At 41.8% G+C, this 25,222-nt stretch overlaps 1 protein-coding gene across 1 annotated transcript in view; it reads right to left on the bottom strand.

Annotated features, from left to right (window-relative positions):
- The window catches only part of DNAH6 (dynein axonemal heavy chain 6), a 315,521-nt gene that overhangs the window by 30,271 nt on the left and 260,028 nt on the right, over positions 1 to 25,222 (bottom strand). The window contains exons 62-65 of the mRNA XM_008254187.4: positions 22,076 to 22,211; positions 12,950 to 13,119; positions 3,734 to 3,924; positions 1,407 to 1,567 (exon numbers count right to left, since the gene is read on the bottom strand). Of these exons, the coding sequence (XP_008252409.2) occupies positions 1,407 to 1,567; positions 3,734 to 3,924; positions 12,950 to 13,119; positions 22,076 to 22,211 (658 nt within the window). The remainder of the gene's footprint in view (positions 1 to 1,406; positions 1,568 to 3,733; positions 3,925 to 12,949; positions 13,120 to 22,075; positions 22,212 to 25,222) is intronic.

Raw genomic sequence — 25,222 nt, forward strand, 5'->3', positions numbered from 1 at the left:
ACAGTGCGTGGTACATAGCATGTTCTGAAGTGTTTACCGAAGGAATGACTGCAGATCAAAGTTGAATGTTCGCTTCTTGGTTTGGTGATATATGTTCACAAGTTACATTAAATACCCAAAAGGTAGTTCTAGGACAATTCTAGAGCAACATTGTTAGGGACAGACGACAAGAAGCAACTAAAGTTTTAGGACTAATGAACTAATTAATCAAAATAGCAAAGAAAGAAAAAAGGTTTTCAGCAGCCTTTTTCTCCCATACTGTTCCCTCTTATAACGGTAGAAGCATTTACACAGACGTGGTAGAATTTTAGAGCTGGAAGGAAAAGGGCTGCAGCAGTCATGTTAGTTCAGGACTTTTAGTGCTGATGCTATGCAGGCATTTCTTCCCAGGGGAAACCGAGGACCCGAGAAGAGGTGGGGCACCGGGTGGGACGCGGCAGGCAGGACTCTGCTGTGACCTGAGAACTTCAAGTGCAGAGGTTTTTGTTTGGCTCCCCCTCCTCCCTCTTGTCCTTTCTCTTCTCCCTTTACTACTTGATCGCATTTAATTTTATACTGGTTCAAGTTAAACATAAGAACTCAAATGTTTACTGCAAAGGCCAGAAGTGGATTTTTCTACTTACTTAAGCTTTAGTGAGCTGCAAGCACTCAAAACCCAGACTTCTTCAGCTGTCTCCCCTTGGTCTGTCCAGTCTCCTGGAGGAACTGGCAAAGGGGCTGCTCTGGGTACAGTGAGGCTGCCTGACGTCCCCGTGTTCCGGGAGCTCAGGCAGCACCACTGCGCACTTTGCAGTTTTGGTATCTTCTTGATTAAAATTCTAATCATCAAAGACCCCTGAGCAGTAGAGAAGACTTTGTCAATTCTATTTAGTGGAAATAAGCCACAGGTCCAGCTTGGGCCATCTTCTACTGCTTTGCCAGGCCACAGCAGAGAGCTGGATCAGAAGTGGAGCAGCTGGGACTAGAACCGGCGCCCATATGGGATGCTGGCACTTCAGGCCAGGGTGTTAGCCCACTATGCCACAGCGCCAGCCCCATAAATAAATAAATCTTTGAAAAAAGAAATTTGAACCTTTTTTCCTTTACTTGTATCATTTATAGAGGAATATTTAGTATGGTTTCTTTATCCTAAGTCTTTCTATTTCTTTTTATCGTGCCTATAGCAATATATTTGGAATCCATATGCACCCCTCCCCCCGTAGAAAGCAATATGAAACAGAAATGTCATATGTTCAATTTGGAGCCTGAAGATCTTTCAAACCCAGGTTGTATACTTTAGGTCTCGAATTTCTTCTTTTTACTTTGGGGATGCACAATGCCTATGATAAAGAATTACTATAAGGATTGCATTCAACAACAAAAGTCTGCTTTTGCCTTATTGTGCATATATCATGTGCTCAACACACCTGTATCAGTGAAGGTCTTGATCAGCTCTTCCATTGCCAACATCCAAGAAACAGCAAGATGGCAGTTTTGCAGAAATACCCAGTTTCCTGTTTTCATTGCATCCTTGATCATTTTTTCAGCAATGGGTCCTTGTCCTTGCCCCAGTGAAATCGACTGCACTCTGAACTCAACAACAGCGACAACATACTGTTATATGCTATTTTAAGCAACACAAATATTAAGAAATACAAATATGGTTGACTCTTGCCTAGAAGATACATTCTGAGAGAAGGGCCAATGTTTGTCTCTCTAGAAAAACTTTTTTTTATAACAAAAACACAGAAAAGTGCAAAAATCATAGTTGCCTCTCAATATTCAAAGGAGGTTGGTGGCAGGATTCCCCCTCCTCCATGTATACAACAACACAAAGATGCTGAAGTTCCTTATATGACAATAAAATAGTGTGGTATTTGCATGGGATCTATGCATATCATCCTGCATACTTTAAATCATTTCTGGGTTACTTATAAAACCTAATACAGGGCCGGTGTCATGGCTCAATAGGCTAATCCTCCACCTGCAGTGCCAGCACACCGGGTTCTAGTGCTGGTCGGGGCGCTGGATTCTGTCCCGGTTGCCCCTCTTCCAGTCCAGCTCTCTGCTGTGGCCAGGGAGTGCAGTGGAGGATGGCTCAAGCGCTTGGGCCCTGCACCCCATGGGAGACCAGGAGAAGCACCTGGCTCCTGGCTTCGGATCAGCACCATGCACCGGCCGCAGCATGCTGACCGCGGTGGCCATTGGAGGGTGAACCAACGGCAAAAGGAAGACCTTTCTCTCTGTCTCTCTCACTGTCCACTCTGCCCGTCAAAAAAACAAAACAAAACAAAACTAATACAAAGTAAGTGCTATGCAAATAGTTGTTATATTGTATTGTTTGAGGAATAATGACAAGACAAACAGTCCATGCTTGTTTAGTATAGACACAATTTAAAAAAAAAAGAAAAAAATAAAAAATACAAAGAGTGAAAAGTGTTTTTGATCTGCTGTTGGTTAAATCCTAGGATGCAGAACCTGCAGGTATGGAAGGCTGGCTGTCTATAGCTCTATGAGTGATCACAAAGAAGCAATGTTGGTTAAGAGGAGAACTTGGCACTGTGGTGTAGTGGGCTAAGTTTCTGCCTGTGGTGCCAGCATCCCATATAGATGCCGGTTCTAGTCCTGGCTGCTCCTCTTCTAACCCAGCTCTCTGCTATGGCCTGGGAAAGCAGAAGATGGCCCAAGTCCTTGGGCCCCTGCACCTACATGGGAGACCTGGAAGAAACTCCTGGCTTCTGATGGGCCCAGCTCTGGCCATTGTAGTCATTTGGGGAGTGAATCAGTGGATGGCAGACCTTTCTCTCTCCTCCTCTCTTTGTGTGTAACTCTACCTCTCAAATAGATAAATAAAAATCTTAAAAAAAATAGAACTTGGTTGACAGTCCTGAGACATCTCTCCTATGATCCTATCTACTCCAATCATTTCCCTCCTTTCCTCCCAAAGGTAACTCCTATCCTAACTTCTAGCAACAACATTATGTATATACATGTATATTTCATATTGGTTCTCTCTCTGGAGAAGCCTAACACAGACCCTGAACTCTAAGTGAAGAGATGGACTCCATCAGCCTCCTGTGACCCCTGGTCCATGGGCCAAGCCAGACCAGTCCCTCCTTGTAGGAGCTCCTTAGAGTTGGAGGTTGCCTCCTGGTCCCTCATTTCCCCTGCCAATCTGTGGTCTTGTGCACTTTCCTACTTCCTTGGACAGTTTCTAGGGGAGGGCAGGGGAAGAAAGGGAGTGAGAAGACAGAAACTTCATGAGAAAGAAATCAGATCAGCTTACCCTGAAAGAGACATTTAAATAAGAGGAAATTATAATAACGTGAGCAGGTTCAAACTTCAATCTTACCCTTGTCCTTACCACCAGCAGATTGGAAGCTCATAGGAAACACAAGATTAATAATAGGACATAAGGAGCCCTATTTCTGTTTTTGTTTTTTGGAAGTTTGAGCCTAGGAAATAAACTTCAGTCCCTTTACAGATATATTAAAAACACGCGTTAAATACCAAATAAGTTATAATTACTTATTCCACTATAGGTTATTATACTTTAACAGTTTAAGCAATTTCTCTTTTTTGGAAAATAAAATTCATATCTGTTTTTATGATTTTGACCCTATTTTAACAACATATCTTAATTTGCTTAGTAAGGCATATCTGACTATTAGGAATTTATGCTCTACAAGGGGAAAAACAAAAGCAACTTTTAACGCAGACACATTCATAGTAAAATTGCACAAGGTGAGCTTACCGGTCTGAGTACCCACTTTCCCGGGCGAACCTCTGAAATGCACCCATGGGATCTGAGCCGGTGCTTAGGATGAACACCAGGGGCGTGGTGCAGGACATGTCCTGGTAGAGGGTAGCCAGGTCCACGGGGGGAGTCTCTATAAACTGCTTGCCTAGATTTTCTATCACGAAGTCTGTAAGAGCAAAAACCACCTGCAAGTTAAAAAGAAAGCGCTTCAGAAAAGTGCTAGGTTGGGGTGAGGATCCTGGTGATTTTATCTTAGTTTTCCCCTTTGGTTCCTCCGAGGGTGATGGCGTATACTTCTGCACTTATCCTCTCTCGATTGGGTATATTTCTTCCTATAGACATAATTTGGTGGATTCGAAACAAAGTACCTACTGGAAAAAAAAAATATCTACTGGAACCCTGATTCTCATGACATCATCAAGCAAGATGTAGCACTGCATAAGAGGAGAGTCCCTCATTATATCTGCAACAGTCTCCTTTATTTTTGGTGGATGTGTTCCCAGATTCCTCGTGCATACCTCAAACTCTGAACGGTAGGCCGGCGCCGCGGCTCACTAGGCTAATCCTCTGCCTTGCGGCGCTGGCACACCGGGTTCTAGTCCTGGTCGGGGCACCGGATTCTGTCCCGGTTGCCCCTCTTCCAGGCCAGCTCTCTGCTATGGCCAGGGAGTGCAGTGGAGGATGACCCAAGTGCTAGGGCCCTGCACCCCATGGGAGACCAGGAGAAGCACCTGGCTCCTGCCATCGGATCAGCGCAGTGCGCCGGCCGCAGGGTGCCAGCCGCAGCGACCATTGGAGGGTGAACCAACGGCAAAGGAAGACCTTTCTCTCTGTCTCTCTCTCTCTCTCACTGTCCACTCAGCCTGGCAAAAATAAAAAAATAAAAAAAACTCTGAACAGTACAACAAACTCTTTGAGGGTTCTTCAAAAGTTCATGGAAAATGCAAATCATAGAAAAAGCATGCATAGATTTACCAGGTTTTTTTTTTGCACAAGAATGCACTTGGGCTAACTTGTTATAAAAATAAAATGTCTCAACATTTTATTCATTCATGGTACAAAGACAGAGAAGACATCAGGTTGAAAAGAGCCCCCATCAGAGCAACGTGAATTCTGCTAAAATGGAAGAACAAACATCAAACTGATGGTGCAGCATGGCTGGGAGAACGGTGAAGTCAGTGATGCTTTATGAAAAACTGATGGGGACAGTGGTTCACAAACGGATAACTTGTCTTGAGAAAGGACAGGTCAACGCTGCAGATGGAGCCTGCAGAGGCAGACCACCCATCTAACTTTGTGAGAAAAAAATGAATCTTTCTTGTGCCCTCGATGAACTGCACCAGTGATTATCAGCAGAAACAGGAGCCAACACCACAGGCATCTCAACTGGTTCAGCTTACACAACACTGAAGGAAGAATTAAAATGCAGCAAACTTTGCTCCATGGCTGCCAAAACTGTTGGGAGCAGATGAGCCGCCGACAAGCAGAGTTTTCCACGGGAATTTTAAACAAAGGCATGCCTTTGAAGAATCATAACAGGAGATGAAACATGGCTTTACCAGAAGATTTCTGAAGACAAAGCACAATCCTAGCAGTGGCCACTGAGAAGTGGTGCAATCAAAGCACAAATGGACCAGCATAAGTAAAGGTCCTGTCACAATTTTTTTTAAATCACTTATTTACTTGAAAAGGTGGAAAAGCAGAGAGGGACCTCTAATTTACTCTCCAAGTGCCCACAACAGCTGGGGCTGGGCAAGGCCAGGAGCCCAGAACATGATCGGGGACTCCCACGTGGGTGGCAGGGACCCAAGTACTTGAGGCATCATCTGCTTCCTCCGTGAATGCACATTAGCAGGAAGCTGGAGTCGGGAGCTGGAGTCGGGATCCAAACCCAGCCATTCCCACCACATGGGATGCAGGTGTCTCAGGTGCACTCTTAATTGCTGCACCGAATACTTGCCCTGGCTTGACAGGTCTTCAGTTCCTGCTTCTGTACACCCTTCTATAAAACACTCCATTGTGTTTTTGTTGGAGAATAAGGACCCTGGGTAAACTACCCGAAATTGTGTGCAGTGTTCTGACACTTGTGCTTTGTACCATTATACTCAACTTCTTGAATGCCAGAGACAAAAATTAAGAGAAAGTTTAATGGACTAAGGGAGTGTTAATTATTTTCCTTGCAGGAGATTAATGGATAGATATTTAAACTGGACAGTTCCTAAAATTTAGTTTTCATAATTTTGTATGTTGGTAGGAGCATTATCAGCAAAAACCCCTCAGGTAAATAATCTTCCTCAAGTTCAATGTTAGTTTTCCACGATTTACTTATGTTTTGTATTTTACCTGCTCCACACATTGGTTTAAAAACTCTTGAAATAGACACAACCAACTGGAAGTAGAAGGAGTTTCCTCACCTGATAAAAGATATCTATACTGACATGTACCTCATGATGAGAGACTTAATACTTTCTTCCTAAGACCAGGAACAAGGCAAGGGTACCTGTTCTTCTTCTGTTGAACACTGTGCTGGAGATTCTAGTCAGGGTGATTAAGCAAGAAAACGACATAAAGTCATCTGAATCGGAAATGAGGAAGTAAAACTATATTTGCAGATGACATGATTCTGTACATAGAGAAAGCTAGGGAACTCACTGAAAATACACTAAAACTAATAAGTTAGCTCAGCAAGATTGCAAAAAGCAAAAATATAAAAAATCAATTATATTTGTATATATTAACAATGAGAATAAACAGTTATAGCCATCAGAAGAAATAGAATGTTTAGAAACAAATTCAACAAAAGATATGTAAATTTATTTCCTGAAAACTAAAAAACATTGTTAAAGAAGATCCAAATAAACAGAAAAACACCCTGAGTTGGTGTATTGAAAGCTTTAACCTTGTTAAGATGGCAATATTGCTCGATGAAGCTGGCTTGTTTTCACAGACTGATAGGCTGGTTGTAAAATACACATGGAAATTCAGGGAACACAGAGTAAGCAAACAGTTTTGGGGAAAAAAAATCAAAGTCAGGACTCATGCTTTTGGATTCCAAAACTTACTACAAATGAACACTAATCAGGACTGTGTGGTAAGGATAGACATCATATAGATCCATGGAACAGAACTGAGGGTTCAAAAATAAAGTCTCACAGTCAACTGATTTTTGCTAAGGGTAGCAAGACTGTTCAATGGGCAAAGAAGAGTGTTTGCAACAAATGATTGAGACAACTGGATAGCTACATACAAGAATGAAATTGGACCCTTGAATCACATTGTACAAAATATTAACTGAAAATGTATTGAAGTTCTAAAATTAAGAGCTAAAATGCCATAAGTTCTTAGAAGGAAACAGCAGTAAATATTTGTTACCTTGGATTAGGCAAGGCTTCTTAGATATGACACTAATATCACAAAGCAACAAAAGAAAAAAATGGACATCAAAATTAAAGACTTGTGCTTCGCAGGACACCAGAAAGAAAGTGAAAAGACCCAGAAAATGGGAGAACATTTTTGAAAATCATGTGTCTCACGAGGATTTGTATTTAGGATATATAAAGATGCATATACAACACCATAATAAAAAGCAAACAATGAGGGCCAGCATTGTGGTATTACAGGTAAACCCACTGCGTGTGACGCTGGCATCCCATATGGGCACAGGTTTGTGTCCCAGCTGCTCCACTTCTGATTCAGCTCCATGCTAATGGTCTGCGAAAAGCTGTGGAGGATGGTCCAAGTGTTTGGGCCCTGCCACCCATGTGGGAAACCTGGATGAAGATCCTGGCTTTGACCTGGCTCAGCCCTGGCCATTGCAGCCATCTGGGGCGTGAACCAGTAGGTGGAAGATCTCTGTTTCTCCCTCTAACTCTGACTTTCAAACAAGTAAGTAAATCTTTTAAAAACGTATTTATTTATTTGAGAGGCAGAGTTACAGAAAGGCAGAAGCAGAGAGAGAGAGATCTTCCATTGGGGGGCCCACCCCCCAAATGGCCACAATGGTGGGAGCTGGGCCAATCTGAAGCCAGGAGCTTCTTCTGGGTCTCCCATACAAGTCAAAGGGCCCAAGCACTTGGGCCATCCTCCACTGCTTTTTCAGGCCACAGCAGAGAACTGGTTTGGAAGTGGGGCAGCTGGATCTTCAACTGGCAGCCATATGGGATGCTGGCACTGCAGGCAGTGGCTTTACCTACTACACTATAGCGCTGGCCCCCAAATAAATCTTTAAAAAAGTTCAAATAAAAATGGCTAAGATGTGCACGACCATGAGACATTATGTCCATGCCAATCCAAACCACAAGACACCACCTTATACTCACTAGGATGGCTAAAAGAAAAGATTTTTAAAAGTGCTGGTGAGCATGTGGAGATATTGGAACCTTCACACATTGCTGGTGGGAATGTAAAATGGTACAACCTTTTTGGAAAATAGTCTGGCAGTTCCTCAAACAGGTAAACAAATGGTTACCACGTGACCTAGCGATTTCACTCCTAAATACATATACTCAGGTGAGATGAAAAAACACAGGGCCACAGAAACACTTGTTTAAACACTGTGTTTAAGAACACAGATTTTAATATCAGCATTATTTATAATAGCCAAAAAGTAGAAGCAACACAAATATGCATCAATGGATAAATGGCTTAATAAAAATGTGGTATATTCAGATAACAGTATTCTCAATAAGAAATGAAGTATCCATACAAGTTATGGCTTGGATGAACTTTGAAAACATCATGCTAAAGGGAAGAACATACACAAAACCGAGAACAGGCAAATCTATGGAGACAGAAAGTAGATTAGTGGTTGCCTAGGCCCAATGCTGTTGGCATAAGGGGATGGTGGCTGTGGGTGCAGGGTTTCCTTTTGGGCTGATGATAATGTTCTAAATTGATCTGGTGATGAATGTGCAACTCTGAAGATATTAAAGTCATTGAAACAAACATTTTAAAAGGGTCAATTGTAAGATACACGAGCTGTATCTCAATAAAGCTGTGGCAAAAACTACTCTTGAGGGTTTTGAAACACTTGATAAAAGAATATATCCAACAGTTGAAGCGGCATGTTTAACACTTTAAATAAATCAGTTCTTAGTCTCTACGACAGAGCTCTTTGCTAGCAAGCAGTTGTACCAAACATTGATGAGAATATTGTGGGGGATTTTGTTTTTTCTTCCATGGGTTATTTATTTATTTTTTTTTTGACAGGCAGAGTGGACAGTGAGAGAGAGAGAGAAAGGTCTTCCTTTTGCCGTTGGTTCACCCTCCAATGGCTGCCACGGCCGGCGCACCGTGCTGATCCGAGGCCAGGAGCCAGGTGCTTATCCTGGTCTCCCACGGGGTGCAGGGCCCAAGCACTTGGGCCATCCTCCACTGCACTCCCTGGCCACAGCAGAGAGCTGGCCTGGAAGAGGGGCAACCAGGACAGAATCTGGTGCCCCGACCGGGACTAGAACCCGGTGTGCCGGTGCCGCAAGGTGGAGGATTAGCCTATTGAGCCGCAGTGCTGGCCTCTTCCATGGGTTATATTTCATAATAATCAACATTACAACAAGGTTGTTGACTGTAATATCAAAGACTTAAAATTGGTGTTTCCCAAATTGGGATAGTCTTGCAATAACTGCTCTGAGAAGATTTCAACCTTGGCAATCTTAGTTGCACTGTGTTTTTTGACAGAGAGCAAACAGGCTGCCGCCTTCCAGGTAGAGGAAGCCTGCACTGAAACATTGGTCAATGTTAGACTTGTACTTAGGCTTTGGAACCAATGATGTCGCAAGTCATGATATATGTCCTGATGTGCTCATCCTCTTAAATGCTTCAAAAACAGCTGATCCTTTGCATACGAGTATATATTTAATTACATTGAATCAATGGTTTTTTTTTTTGACAGGCAGAGTGGACAGTGAGAGAGAGAGAGACAGAGAGAAAGGTCTTCCTTTGCCGTTGGTTCACCCTCCAATGGCCGCCGCGGCCGGCGTGCTGCGGCCGGCGCACTGCGCTGATCTGATGGCAGGAGCCAGGAGCCAGGTGCTTTTCCTGGTCTCCCATGGGGTGCAGGGCCCAAGCACTTGGGCCATCCTCCACTGCACTCCCGGGCCACAGCAGAGAGCTGGCCTGGAAGAAGGGCAACCGGGACAGAATCCGGCGCCCCAACCGGGACTAGAACCCGTTGTCCCGGCGCCGATAGGCGGAGGATTAGCCTAGTGAGCCGCGGCGCCGGCCCGAATCAATGGTTCTTAAAGTATGGTTACAGGATAAGACACATGAGCTTTGCCCAGGAACTTGTTAGAAACACAGATTCTTAGCCCATGGTCCCCACTTGCGGAATCGGAAACTCTGATGGGTGGAGCCCAGGAATCTGTGTTTTAACAAGGCCTGCAAGCGATTCTGATGCACACCAACTTTGGGAACACTGGTGTGGAAGACTTTTCTTAACTTTGTTTTGTGAATTATTCTCTCTATCAGGCAATCTTTACCAATCCCTGCATGAGATGATAGTTTCTTCTTTCTCTTTCCATTTCACATTTCTCATAACCTTTTTCTGTGAGGTGCAAATAATATTGATGCCAAAGAAAGAACTATTGGGTGATAGGCATTCTATTTCTTGTGGTTCAAGTGAGACTGCCACTTGATCAACTAAGTATTTTGAAATGAAATTTCATCTTTAGATTCAAACATTATTTATGAAGGAGGTTCTTTTTTTTTTTTTTATTTGAGAGGCAGAAAGAGCAAGAGTGAGAGCAAGGGGGAGGCAGGGAGTTTGGAGGGAGGGGAGAGAGGCAGGGGCCAGGGAGCTCCTATCTGTTGATTCACTTCTGAAATGCCTGCAATGGCTAGGACTGGGGCAGGCTGAAGCAGGGACTTGGGAACGCAATCCAGGTCTCCCACATGGTTGGCAGGAACCCAATTACTTGAGTCATCACTAACTGCCTCCTAAGGTCTGCACTGGCAGGAAGCTGGGATTGGAACCCAGGCACTCCGATGTGGGACATGGGCATCTTAACCATTAGGCCAAATGTTCACCCTAGGAGGGTGGGTGCAAGACTGTAGTGTCCCACATAAGCCAGTGTTGGAGTATCTTCTTCCTCCTAAAGGAACAGTTGACTCTACAGGTAGAACTGCTGGACACTCAGCAGGCTCTGCTTCTGAACAGAACAGGGAACAACAGACAGGTTACCTTGCAATCTCTCATTATAGAGCTTGTCTCTGGTCTGTTTTAAGGCTTTCTTAGGTACTTTTTTCCTCTGGGCAAGGAATATATATCTTCAGTTTTGAAACTGAATTTGATCAAAGTTGAGGCTTAAAATTTCTAATGCAGAGCAGTTCCAAGCTATGACAATGGCTTGAGGTTGGCTACAGGTATGGGTGACTGGAGGAGATGAGATGCTGTGGTGTGGAACTGGAGGTCAAGGACATGCGATGTTAGGATGTTGGATGTCCACGTGGACCCTGGATCTAGGTTGTGTGACCCTGCATGTTGGTGTGTGTGTGTGCGTGCGTATGTGCATGCATTTATAATTTAACTGGGGAAAGGTGGACTAGATATTTGATGACATCAAGAAATAATTTTAAAGATGGGATTATGATAATGTGATTATGCTTTTTTTTTTAAATCTTTGCCTTGCAGAAATACAAATTTCTTAACAGCAAGATGATGTGATACATGAGCTTTCCTTTAAAGTAACCCTGGGAACAGATGGAGTAGGCATGTGTATCAACAAAATATTTCTTTTTAATGTTTCTTTTTAATAAGTTTCGAAGCTAGGTGAATCATCAGGTTTGTTATTTTCTCATTTTACACATGCTTACACCATAAAAATGTTTTAATTCCTAATCACATCCTTGAATAACTAGACTCTTTCAGAACATGTCTTATAACACTCCCAAATATGATCAAAGTTAAAAACATTAGAGACAATCACTCCAAATCCACAAAGGATTATTTAAAAGTGCTTAACATATTCAAGCAAAAACTTTACCCACATCATGCTACCAAACAGTGTTTCACACATCAACATGGAGGAATCTAGACTTGAGAATAGGTTTCAGAAATGTACAGAGCAGAAAACATCTACAACATCACATCTACAATATAATAGCAGTGCTTCTCAACTATGCTTCTGGATTTCCCAGTTACTATGCGTTTGTTCTCTCTCTCCACCTCTCTTCCTGTCCCCACCTTCTCTCCTATTTCTCAAAAGAAAAGCCTCAATTTTCTGTAGTGCCTCTTACAACTTGTCACTCGGATTCTTGGCAGGTAATATTATTCTTTATTATCAATAAAATTGGAAATTAGTTGTATATACATAAATCTGGAACTATCTTCAGTGATTTATTTAGCTTGTTGGTCAATTTTTGCTGTATTGAAACTCTGTACTTCCTTGGTTTCCATGACACTTCTTCCCCTTAATATTCTTCCTATCCTTCTGACAATGCCTTCTAATGGGACCATATCTTTTCTGTCTACCTTTTAAAAACTGGCACTCATAGGATTTTCATCCTTTGCCCACTTGTCTTCTCATTCTATTTGTGTTATTCTTCTACAATCCTCTGAATTCCCCTGGTTTTACTTCCCAACTCAGTGCTGATGATTCCCAGATACTTATTTCTGGCCCATATTTTCCATTAGCATTTCCTATCCTCATATTAGCTGGCTTCCAGACTGCAATCCACTCTACAGTTGGCAAGCACTGTTTACCTAGTGACATCTTTCCCTGGCAGGGTTCTCTTTTCACACTTGCTTGCTTGATACAGCTGCACCCCTGGCACCCGTAAGAAACTGGAAGACACACCAGTTGCCTCAACTCTACATCCTGCTGCATCTCCATCTCTCCAATCGACTTCTGCTGTCTAAACTCAGGTGCCAAGTGAGGCTTCAAACGAATCTTGTGGCTGTGGTTTTACACTCTTCAAGTGCCTTCTCCCCATTGCTGCCATGATCTTTAAAAACCCTGTAGCTTCCGTATGCAGATGACGTAAGTTCTCTGCAAAGAACGAAAGGATGACCAGAACCACAACTGGCTCTCCACTCTTCTCTCATCATTCTCTGTGTAAAACACTATGTTCCAGTAAAAACACAGTTTCTCTTTTCATCTACAATGACCTTTTAAACTTGGCCATTGTTACATTCAAATAAATACATGAATCATTAATAGTATGCTTTAGTAGAAATAATTATAACACAGTTCATTAATTAGGGAAATACTCTACCTTTTCCTCTTTACAACATTTGATAAGGATTAGCTTTTGGAAAGAACTCAAGTCTGGATTCCAAGAGTTCTTGTGTGTGGCATCCTCTTCCTCTATCATGAATTCCTCCTCTTCTTTCACTTGAGCATAGCCTTCCCATTCCTGTGGGTTGATGTATGTCTCAAAAGATTCTGGAAGCAAGATTTTGAAAGGTGCTTTAATTAGAGTTGTTTTAAACTTTGAACTTAAACATATTTAGTAATTAAAAAACATCTATGAGTTTTAACTACAAATGTAAACATATTAATCTCCCTCTTACATAATCCAAATAAAAACAAAGAATTTACAATGGGTCAGAAAAATCTAACAGCAAACTACTTACAAAAAGCAAAACTGAAATAAAATAGAGGTTAAAAGTAAGAGGATGTGGCCAGCGCCATGCCTCACTTGGCTAATCCTCTGCCTGTGGCGCGGCACTCTGGGTTCTGGTCCCAGTTGGGGCGCCGGTTCTGTCCCAGTTGCTCCTCTTCCAGTCCAGCTCTCTGCTGTGGCCCAGGAAGGCAGTGGAGGATGGCCCAAGTGCTTGGGCCCTGCACCTACATGGGAGACCAGGAGGAAGCACCTGGCTTCTGGCTTCGGATCAGCGCAGTGTGCTGGCCATAGCGGCCATTTGTGGTTGGTTCACTCCCCAAATGGCTGCCACAGCTGGCGCTGCGCCAATCCGAAGCCAGGAGCCAGGTGATTCCTCCTGGTCTCCCATGCAGGTGCAGGGGCTCAAGCACCTGGGCCATCCTCCACTGCTCTCCTGGGCCACAGCAGAGAGCTGGACTGGAAGAAGAGCAATTGGGACCAGAACTGGTGCCCATATAGGATGCTGGTGCCGCAGGTGGAACATTAACCTAGTGCACCACGCGCTGACCCAGAGGCCAAATGATATTAAAATGCAAGTTTCATAAAAAACTCAATATACTTCTAAATATCAGATAATAGTGTTAAAAACAATTACAATTGGAGATACAAGAAAAGTAGAATAAGATGTAATAGTGACAACACATGACCCACAATTATCAGTCTGTGATAATGGAAGTAAACTGAAGAGTCTGCGATATCTGATTTGAACAATTTTAGTAAGAAGTCAATAAACTGACATACATATAACTTCTGCCCTAATAAGTAGAATAATATGCATGCCATCCCTGGCCATAGATTATAAGAAATTGATTTGTATTCTTTAAAATAATCATTATTTATTTGAAAGTCATAGTTACAGAAAGGCAGAGAGAGGGAGAGAGAGAGGTCTTCCCTTCACTGGTCCACTCCCCAGATGGCTGCAATGGCTGGAGCCGAGCCTATCTAAAACCAGGAGACAGGAGCTTCCTCTGGGTCTTCCAGGCTGGTGCAGGGGCCCCAAAACTTGGGCCATCCTCCACTGCTTTCCCAGGCCACAGCAGAGAGCTAGATTGGAAGTGGAGCAGCTGGGACTTGAACCAGTGCCCATATGGGACGACGGCACTGCAGGTGGCAACTTTACCTGCTATACCACAGCGTTGGCCCCTTGTTTTTTTTTTTTTTTTTTTTGACAGGCAGAGTGGACAGTGAGAGAGAGAGACAGAGAGAAAGGTCTTCCTTTGCCGTTGGTTCACCCTCCAATGGCCACCGCGGCCGGCGCGCTGCGGCCGGCACACCGCGCTGATCTGATGGCAGGAGCCAGGAGCCAGGTGCTTTTCCTGGTCTCCCATGGGGTGCAGGGCCCAAGCACCTGGGCCGTCCTCCACTGCACTCCCTGGCCACAGCAGAGAGCTGGCCTGGAAGAGGGGCAACCGGGACAGAATCCGGCGCCCCAACCGGGACTAGAACCTGGTGTGCCGGCGCCGCCCTTGTTTTTTTATATATGAAGTAAGCATCCTAGTTAACTTTTTTTTTTTTTTTTGACAGGCAGAGTAGACAGAGAGAGAGACAGAGAGAAAGGTCTTCCTTTGCCGTTGGTTTACCCTCCAATGGCTGCCGCGGCCAGTGCACTGCGCTGATCCGATGGCAGGAGCCAGGTGCTTTTCCTGGTCTCCCATGGGGTGCAGGGCCCAAGTTCTTGGGCCATCCTCCACTGCACTCCCTGGCCACAGCAGAGAGCTGGCCTGGAAGAGGGGCAACCAGGACAGAATCCAGCGCCCCGACCAGGACTAGAACCCGGTGTGCCGGCGCCGCAAGGTGGAGGATTAGCCTATTGAGCCACAGCGCCGGCCTCCTAGTTAACTCTTATAATGGTTATAACATGTAGTAAGGGTTAGCGTTGAAATTTCTGTAGGTACAGGGTGCACCCTGTGCTATTAACCTCACAGAAAACCAACACAGCTAGGGTGTCATCCAGTGATGAAACATGTTTCTGAAGTTGAACATTGGACAGAATAGTTTGCTTGCATTTCTGTGCACTTTCTCCAGCTGGTCCATTGGTGCTCTCCTCCGAGGGTCTAAAAATAGTAACCAAAGAGCTGAGGATCCATAAAGATTTAGACACCAAAGACCAAGGGCCTGGTGTAGTGCTTATTTCTGCAAGTCTTTGATTTCTGTATGGAATATAGACAATTCCTTGGTATAAGACAAAAGGGCACACGAAACCACATGCTCCTTATCTGGAGGTGGCCGAGTTACTCTGAGGATCAGCCAGCAAAACTATGCCAAAGGACAACTTATCTGCTGAAGTTCTCATTATTTCTTGTACAACCAGCAGGATTCCGGTTCGTAAGATAGGATCTAACAACACATATTTTAAATATTAACTCTCAACTAATTAAGGACAAGAAGTACTTAAAAATCCTAAAAGAAAAGGATGAAGGCAATTAGGAAGTTTTTGAAGGTAAGGATCAAGGAGAATTAATTATCAAACGTCACCTGCAAAGATCTAAAGCCCGCCTTTAGAGCACTGGCCATCCTATCACACATGTACAAACCTTCACAGTTCTGCAGGATTTCTGGAGCAAACCCTGAAATTTAACAAATGAAATCAGGAAAATCTTTTTAGATTGCTGAAATTTTAGACCCAACTGACAGAGAAAACACATGATTGCTTTTATTTTAAAAAGAAAAAGATGGTTGTCTTCAGAATACCTTTGCTTTTCAACTTCCACCCTGGTTCTCTCTTTACCTCTGGGTGGACGGGGCTCCACTGAGCCCTTTTTGCTTAAGACCTGTCTCTACCCGCCCATACCTGGGCTTCTCCTGTGGGCATTTTCCTTTCTGTGTTCTACCTCTACCTCCAGCTCTTGTTTTACTAGTGCATAGTCTAGACATGGGATTTTCATTTGATGCATTTACTGAAGAACTTTTTTTTTCTAGCCTTTATTAAGAAATCAAATAGTTATATTGGGATTAGAAATAGTTTCATATAGACTTCAAACCACTACACTTGCTGGGAGTACTTAAGTAATCATTTATAGTAGGAGTATAAGAGTTATTATAAAAAGAGAAATAGAGTTTCAAATCATTAATGGGGTAAAGAAATGAGAAGGGTACAGAGAATGCACTTGAAGTCAAGAAAGAAAGAAAAAAAAAAAGGAAAGAAAAGGCCTGGCCCATCCCACTCTCAAAAATCCCTACAAAATTAAAAGATGACAAAAGTAAGACCAGGGGCCGGCACTATGGTGCAGTGGGTTAATGCCCTGGCCTGAAGCGATGACATCCCATATGGGCGCCGGTTAGAGACCCTGCTGCTCCACTTCCCATCCAGCTCTCTGCTGTGGCCTGGGAAAGCAGTGGAAGATGGCCCAGGTCCTTGGGCCCCTGCTCCCATATGGGAGTTGGGAAGAAGCTCCTGGCTTCTGGCTCCTGGCTTTGGATCAGCGCAGCTCCAGCTGTTGCAGCCAATTGGGGTGTGAACCATTGGATGGAAGACCTCTCTGTCTCTCTCTCTCTCTCTCTCTCTCTCTGCCTCTCCTCTGTGTAACTTTGACTTTCAAATAAATAAATAAATCTTAAAAAAAAAAGTAAGTCCAAATAGGTCTCCAGTATTGATAGCTTGGGTCAAGTAGTTATTTGTGGTGGAGGGTTGATCTGAGCACTGTGGGAGATTCACAGCAGCATCTCTGATGTCTACGCGTCATCTGTCAGTAGCAGCACTCCAGCTGCGGTAAAGAAATGTGTTTCCAGACACGGCAAAATGTCTTCTAAGGGATAAAATCTTCCCCAGCTATGGAAAATCGAAATAGTTCAATGATCGCAACAAACATAATTAGTTTAAAACTTGCCAGTTACAAATGAGGGACTCTCATATGCCTCAAAGTAACAAGAAAATCCCACTGACGATACACCAAAAACATGATGACACAAAAGAATTAGAAATAAAGAGTGTAAAAGTATACAGAAGGAGGACACTAAGAGAAACATCGTATAGTAATAGTATAAAACACACTTTAAGAAAAAATATTCAGATTAAAAAGGCATAGTATTTAATAAAAAGAAAATTTATTAGAGTGAACAGTGCTAATCTTATGTTTGTATGTAATAGTGCAGATTCACAAGATATAATAATTCTAACATTACTCAAGAAACTAGTAATCTTAGTGGTACTCCTGAAAATACCTTTCTTAGAAATTGATGGTTTAAGTATAATACACATTAATTAAAACAAGCACAATTAATAATTTTGAGCTGAGATCACACATGGAATGTTTTACATAGATTGCACATGACTAAGTTGCAAATAAAGTCTAAACAGTTCTGAAGAATCAATTTCAAGAAGACTATGAACATAACTTCCATAATAGAATTAAGTTAGGAAAAATAAAACCATGGGCTCTATAGCCTAAGTGCTTTTGAACTAAATAGCATACTTCTAGAGTTGAAAGGGCTACATGGGGGGTCGGCACTGTGACACAGGTTAATCTTCCATCTGTGGCACCGCATCCCATAGGGGCACCGGTTTGAGTCCTGGCTGTACCTCTTATGATCCAGCTCTCTGCTATGGCCTGGGAAAGCAGTAGAAGATGGCCCAAGTTCTTGGGCCCCACCCCACATGGGAGACCTGGAAGAAGCTCCTGGCTCCTGACTTTGGATCATGCCAGCTCCAGCCATTGCGGCCATTTGGGGAGTGAACCAGTGGATGGAAAACACCTCTCTCTCTCTCTCTCTGTCTCTCTCTGCCTCTCTCTGTAACTCTTTCAAATAAGTAAAAATAATTAAAAAAAAAAAAAAAAGAAAGGGCTACATTTAAAACTTGCAGGGAGGGGTTGGCCCTGTGGTACAGTAGGTTAAAGCCCCAGCCTGCAGTGCCGGTATCCCATATGGGCATTGGTTCGAGTCCCAGCTGTTCTGCTTTTCATCCAGCTCCCTGATAAGGTGCCTGGGAATGCAGCAGAGGACGACCCAAATCTTTGGGCCCCTGCACCTATGAGGGGGACCTGGAAGAAGCACCTGGCTCTGGCTTTGGATTGGATCAGCTCTAACTATTGTGGCCATTTGTGGAGTGAACCAGCAGATGGAAGACTTCTGTCTCTACCTTTTTCTGTAACTCTTTCAAATAAATAAAATAAATATTTAAAAAAAACTTGTGGGGAAAACTTAATATAGAATGTTAAAATCCAAAGCAGTTATTTGCCTTAGAAAGAGGGAAAAGATACTGTGAGGAAGCATGAGGAGATTCTGGGATGCTGGTACTGTTATGCTTCTTTTTTAAAAAAATTATTTATTTGAAAGGAAGAGTTACAGAGAGAGAAGGAGAGAGAGCAAGCAAGCCAGCCAGAGATCTTCCATCTGCTGGTTCACTCCCTGGCAACAGTGGCTGGGCCAAGCAGAAGCCAGGAGCTTCATGTGGGTCTTCTACATGGGTGCAGGGTCCCAAGTATTTGGGCCATCTTCTACCACTTTCCCAGGTGGATTACTGGGGAGCTGGATTGGAAGTGGAACAGCCAGGACTTGAACCACATCTATATTGGATGGTGATGTTGCAGGTGGAGGCTTAATCTGCTACTCCACAATACCAGCTTTTGTTCTATTTTTTCATTTGGGTGCTGCCTCATGAGAGTATACAGTTTGTACAAATCAACTTGTACAATTTTGACTTGTGTAGATTTTTCTGTGGATGTTATTCTTCAATAAGTTAAAAATCCCTATGGGATTTAGCTAAAGCAATACATAAAAGTAAATTCATACTCTCATAGTGAACATAATAGTAAAAGTGAAATACTGAAAAATTTCATGGGTCATGCATGTGTCAACTCAAGATGTTATGAAACTCATAAGAGTTTGGTAAAGTGCAAGATATAAAATCAACACACAAAAATCAATTGCCTTTGTATACATAGACAATTCCATAGCTGAGAAAGAAATTTTAAGATCAGTTCCATTCACAATAGCTACAAAAAATTAAATATCTTGGAATAGATTTAATAGATCTCTACAATGAAATCACAAAACGTTAAAGAAAGTAGAAGGAGACATAAAAAAATGGAAAAATCTTCCATGTTCATGAATTGGAAGAATCAATATCATCAAAATGTCCATACTACCAAAATCAATTTACAGATTCAATGCAATCCCAATCAGAATGACAAGGACATTCTTCTCAGATCTAGAAAAAATGATGCTCAAATTTATATATAAACACAAGATACCATGAATAGCTAAATCAATCTTGTACAACAAAAACAAAGCCAGGGGCATCACAATACCTGATTTCAAGGCATACTACATGGAAGATATAATCAAAACAGTCTGGTATAGGCACAAAAACAGATATGTAGACCAATGGAACAGAACAGAAACTCCGGAAATCAATCCGCACATCTACAACCAACTTATCTTTGACAAAGGAGCTAAATTCAATCCCTGGAGCAAGGACAGTCTCATCAGTGAATGACGCTGGAGAAACTAGATCTCCATATGCAGAAGTATGAAACTAGACCCCTACCTTACACCACGAAAATCCACTCAAAATCAAAGACCTAAATCTACAAATTGAAACCATCGAATTACTAGAAAACATTTGGGAAACTCTGTAAGAGACTGGCATAGGAAAAGACTTCTTGGAAAAGACCCCAGAAGCACAGCCAATCAAATAAAAAATAGTAAAATGGGATTACATCAAGCTGAGAAGCTTCTGCATTGCAAAAGATACACTTAGCAAAGTGTAATGGCAACCAACAGAAATGGAGAACTTATTTACAAACTACACAATTGCTAAGGGGTTAATATTCAGAATCTATAAAGAGCTTATGAAATTCAACAACAAAACAAACGATCCAGTCAAGAAATGGGCAAAGGACTTGAATAGGCATTTTTCAAGAGAGGAAATTCAAATGGCCAACAGACACTTGAAAAAATGCTCAGGACCACTAGCCATCATCAGGGAAATGCAAATAAAAACCACAATGAGGTTTCACCTCACCCCAGTCAGAATGACTCACACAGTAATCAACAAACAGCAAACGCTGGTGAGGATGTGGAGAAAAAGGTACTCTAATCCACTATTGGTGGGGATGTAAACTTGTGCAATCACTGTGGAAGACAGTATGGAGATATCTCAGAAATCGGGATATATTGACCTACCATCTATCCAGCCATCCCACTTCTGAGAATTTACCCAAACCAAAAAAAAAAAAAAAATGAGCATATGAAAGAGTGATCTGTACCCCCATATTTATTGCAGCTCATTTCACAATAGCTAAGATATGGAATCAATCCAGATGTCTATCAGCTTTGACTGGATAAAGAAATTATGGTATATATACTCTATGGAGTACTACTCAGACATAAAAAAATCAAATCTTGTCTTTTGCAACAAAATGGATGCAACTGGGAACCATTATACTTAGTGATATAAGCCAGTCCTGAAAAGACAGATAGCCTATGTTTTCCCTGATCTGAGGTAACTAATAGAGTACCTAAAATGTAATGTATTGGAGTGAGATGGACTTTGAGATTTGATGATTGTTTGCAGCCCTTGTCTCTTCTGTTGAGGAACAGTGTTTTTTACTTCATACTATCTGTTGAACTCTTTTACTTAGTGTAGGGTTAACTTTACAATCATTAAGTAAACTAAAAGTAGATCTTTGTAAAAGTTAGGAGTGGGAATGGGAGAGGGAGGAAGAAGAATGGTTGGAGCAGTGTCTGCTAATACTGATAGAATTAAAAAGGAGAGAATGATCCAACATGGGAAGCAGGATACACAGCAGACTCATAGAATGGCAAATGCCCTAAACAGCACTCTGGCCTCAGATCCTTAAGGCATTTGGATCTGGCTAAGAAGCCCAGGAGAGTTTCTCAGGCATGGAAAGCCAAGACGCTGTGGCAAAAAAGGACCTAAATGAAAGATCTCTGTGAATGAGATCCCAGTGGAAAGAAGGGGCCATCAAAGAAGGAGGCACCTTTCTCTGAAGGGAGGAGAGAACTTCCACTTTGATTATGGCCTTGTCTAAATAAGGTCGGAGTTTGTGAACTCAAGAGGCTACCATAGCCTTGGCAGCTTATGACAAGAGCCTCAGGTGATTACTGACGTCATAAACAAGACTGTCAATTGTTAAATCAGCCACAGGAGTTGCTGTGCACTTGCTCTGCATGTAGGATCTCTGTCCTTAATATGTTGTACTATGAGAAATAACAAATAGTCTTCAAACAGTACTTTATACTTTGTGTTTCTGTGTGGGTACAAACTGTTGAAATATACTTAGTATATACTAAGTTGACCTTCATATAAAGATAATTAAAAATGAATCTTAATGAAGAATGGGATGAGAGAGGGAGTAAGAGATGGGATGGTTTGTGGGTGGGAGGGTGGTTATGGGGGGGGAACTGCTATAATTCAAAAGTTGTACTTCTGAAATTTATATTAAATAAAAGTTTTCTAAAAAAAATAATGGTTGGAGTCCAGGCAGGATAGAGGGTAGGGTGGGAAGTATCACTATGTTCCCAAATCTTTATATATGAAACTTATATATAACTTAAAAAAGGTAAAAACTAAAAAATAGAAAATAGATTAATAAACAAAATTAACATTTTTTTAAAAAGATGTTCTGAAAACAAATACCCACAGTTTCTTAAAAATAAAAATATTTTGTAGTGAAAGGTATTAACATTGCAAAAAAAGATTAAGGGAAGCATTAGAATTAGGAATCAAGAGCCTGTTTACGATTTCCCTACAGCAGATCCTTGTCATATTACCTATGCGTATGGAAATAGGATGCAACAGTAAGTATTTTGTAAGGCCTTGAAAAACTGGAAATGATTCTTCTAAGTCACAGCAGGCGAACCACGTGGCAGAAAGTAGCCAGGGAGCTTCAGGTTTAGGAGGGCGTTCCTGTTAGAGGACAGAAGAAAATGAATATTAATTCACGAGGATAAACACAAATTACACTTTCACCTTGTCTAAGTGAAAAATCAAGCTGTGATAGCAAGTTAAAAATGATGATTTTCCCAGGAGAAGTCATAAGATGTAGTGAGACAGAAATGGTGTGGAACCAGTTCCACCTGTGGGTTTTTCAGGTTGACATTTACAGAACACAACTGATCTGCTGCAGGGTTCACCTCGTATCTGCTGTGTATTTCCAGGCTGTTCTCCAGCATCCCACACTGGTCTTTACCCACTCTCCAAAAATATTCTTACAGTAAATGATTTTCGTTTTTCTAGAGAATTATACTCTGATACAGACTCCAAGATATTCTCACTCCCACTCCTAGGAAATGAGGAAAATTGGTAGTGCAGCAGTATCAGCGCCGAGACAAGTGACCATCTCATTTTAGCTGTGATGAGTGCATGTCTAATCATTTCAGATATTCCTGGGATTCCTGGGAAAAGGATTATTCCATCTAGCAATATGCTCTGTAGGTAAATAGTTTTCAAAGAGACAGAGAAACAGCTGGGCTTATAGATTAAATTAGTTCCTTGAATAGTTCCTGAGTATTTGCCCAAGTTTCTGTAGTGCATCTTGAAACAGGTTTATTGAGGTACAATTCACATACCATGCAAATTCATCTATTTAAAGTGTACAATCCAATGATCTTAGTATATTCATAGACAAGTGAAGCCATTACCAATTTTAGAATATTTGATTTCCTCAAAAAAAAAAAAAAACTATACACAGGCATTCCAGGTCATTACAAGAAAGTGATGATCACAATAAATGGAGTCACACACATGCTTTGGTTGCCCAGTATATATAGAAGTTATTTTTATGGGACCAGCGTTTTGGCATAGCCTGTAAAGCTGTCACCTGTGATGCCAACATCTCATATGGGTGCTGGTTTGTGTGCCAGCTGTTCCACTTCCAATCCAGGTCCCTGCTAATGGCCTAGGAAAAGCAGCAAAAGATGGCTCAAGTATTTGAGCCCCTGCTACCTTTATGGGAGACCTGGGAGAAACTCTTGGCTCCTGGCATTGGCCTGGCTTAGCCCTGGCTGTTGCGGCGATTGGGGGAGTGAGCCAGCAGATGGAAGATCTGTTTGTCTCTTCCTCTTTCTGTGTAACTTTCAAATAAATGAATGAATGAATGAATGAATAAATAAATCTTACAAAAAGAGTTATGTTTATATTTTATTGTAATCTTTATTGTGCAATATCATTATATCTAATAAACAGTACACATGCCTTAAACATACTTTGTTAATAAAAAAAATTGCTAACAATCAACTCAGCCTCCATTGAGTCATACTATTTTTGCTGATGGAGGGTCCTGTCTTGATGCTGATGGCTGTTGACTGATTAGGGTGGTAGTTGCTGAAGCTTGGGTAGCTGGGGATATTTATTAAAGTAAGACACCAATGAAGTCTGCCATGTTCTCTACGGTATGCAATGCTGTCTGGTAACTTTGGTTTTTTTAAAATTTAAGGTCCTGCTCCATATGGACTCAGGATGAGCAGAGAAGGACACGGAAACTGAGGAACACAGAAAATGAAGTACCTCTCCGAGGTCACACAGAGAGCACATTGAATCTTGAGACATTCCTCATGTCAAAGATGAAATAATTTGGAACAAACCTAAGTGTCCATCCACTGACAAATGCGTGTGTATATATATATATATATATATATACACACACACATACATACACATATACACTGAAATATTACTCAGCTATAAAAAAGGATGAAGTCATGTCTTTTTGCAACCATGTGGCTAGAACTGGTAGTCATTATCACATCACCTCATTCACAGTGAACATGCTGATGATTACACAGTAAATTATGTGTGGAATTTATATCCTACCAAGAATTCTGCTCTGGAACAAGGGGGCCCAAATCCTTGGGCCATCCTCTGCTGCCTGTTCAGGTGCATCAGCAGGAAGCTGGATTGAACGTAGAGCAGCAGGAACTTGAACTGGAACTCCTACGTGGGATGCAGGCAGCACAGGCAGAGGCTTAATCCACTGCGCCACAGTGCTTGACCTTAGCTTCTTCCTTCTGCTGCAAAATGCCCACGGACTCGAACTCGCCTTGGAACTATCTGAAGACTAACATCATTTGGAGTTTCTTGTTCACGGCATATCCACGTTTCAAAGTTAGAATGGATTTTTGTTATAAAGGTTATTTGATGTTTTATTTATGCAGTAGCCTCCTCTGAATGCTCTTAATACTGAGGATTGACTGCCTTAGGAAAAAAATATTCCAAATATGATGCTTTCTACAATGGTATGTGGGTTTCAGACCAATAGATTGGAGGATTTTTCACACAAACATTGAGAAATACTTGTATGATTGTTAAGCAAATAATTCCAGATTCAGAATACCTGTCTACCATACCCATTTCTCTAATTTGTATAGAAATAAAAAATATCATGGGAAATTAAAAAAAATTATTTAAGGTCCACAAATGTCATGTATTTCCTACATACAGATTCAGGAACATAGTGGTAACTTTCCACCCTACCTGCCCTCCCACATTTTATTGGAAGTAGAAACTTCTTTCAAAATTGGCATTATCCTCTGAAAACACTGCTACTGCCTTATCAAGTTTGTGCAAAACTAAATCCTTCATGGTCATTTTTACAGTGTTCTTGTTATCTTCATCTGGAGTAGGTTCAATTTCAATGGAACTCCACTGCTTATCCATAAGAAGCAACTGTTCATTTGTTAAAGTTTTCTGGTGAGATTACAACAATTTGGTTACCTCTTTGGGACCCATCTCTAATTCTGGTTCTCTTGCTATTTCCAACACATCTATAGTTACTTCTTCCACTGAGGAGTTAGAATCCCTCAAAGTCATCCATGAGCCGAAGTGAACTCTTTCTAAACTCTTGCTGATATTTTGACTTCCTCCCATGAATCACCAATTTTTTCCCAAAAAAACCTTTTATTTAAGGAATACAACATCAT

The sequence above is a fragment of the Oryctolagus cuniculus genome, chromosome 2 (genome assembly GCF_964237555.1).
Source record: "Oryctolagus cuniculus chromosome 2, mOryCun1.1, whole genome shotgun sequence".
Lineage (NCBI taxonomy): Eukaryota > Metazoa > Chordata > Mammalia > Lagomorpha > Leporidae > Oryctolagus > Oryctolagus cuniculus.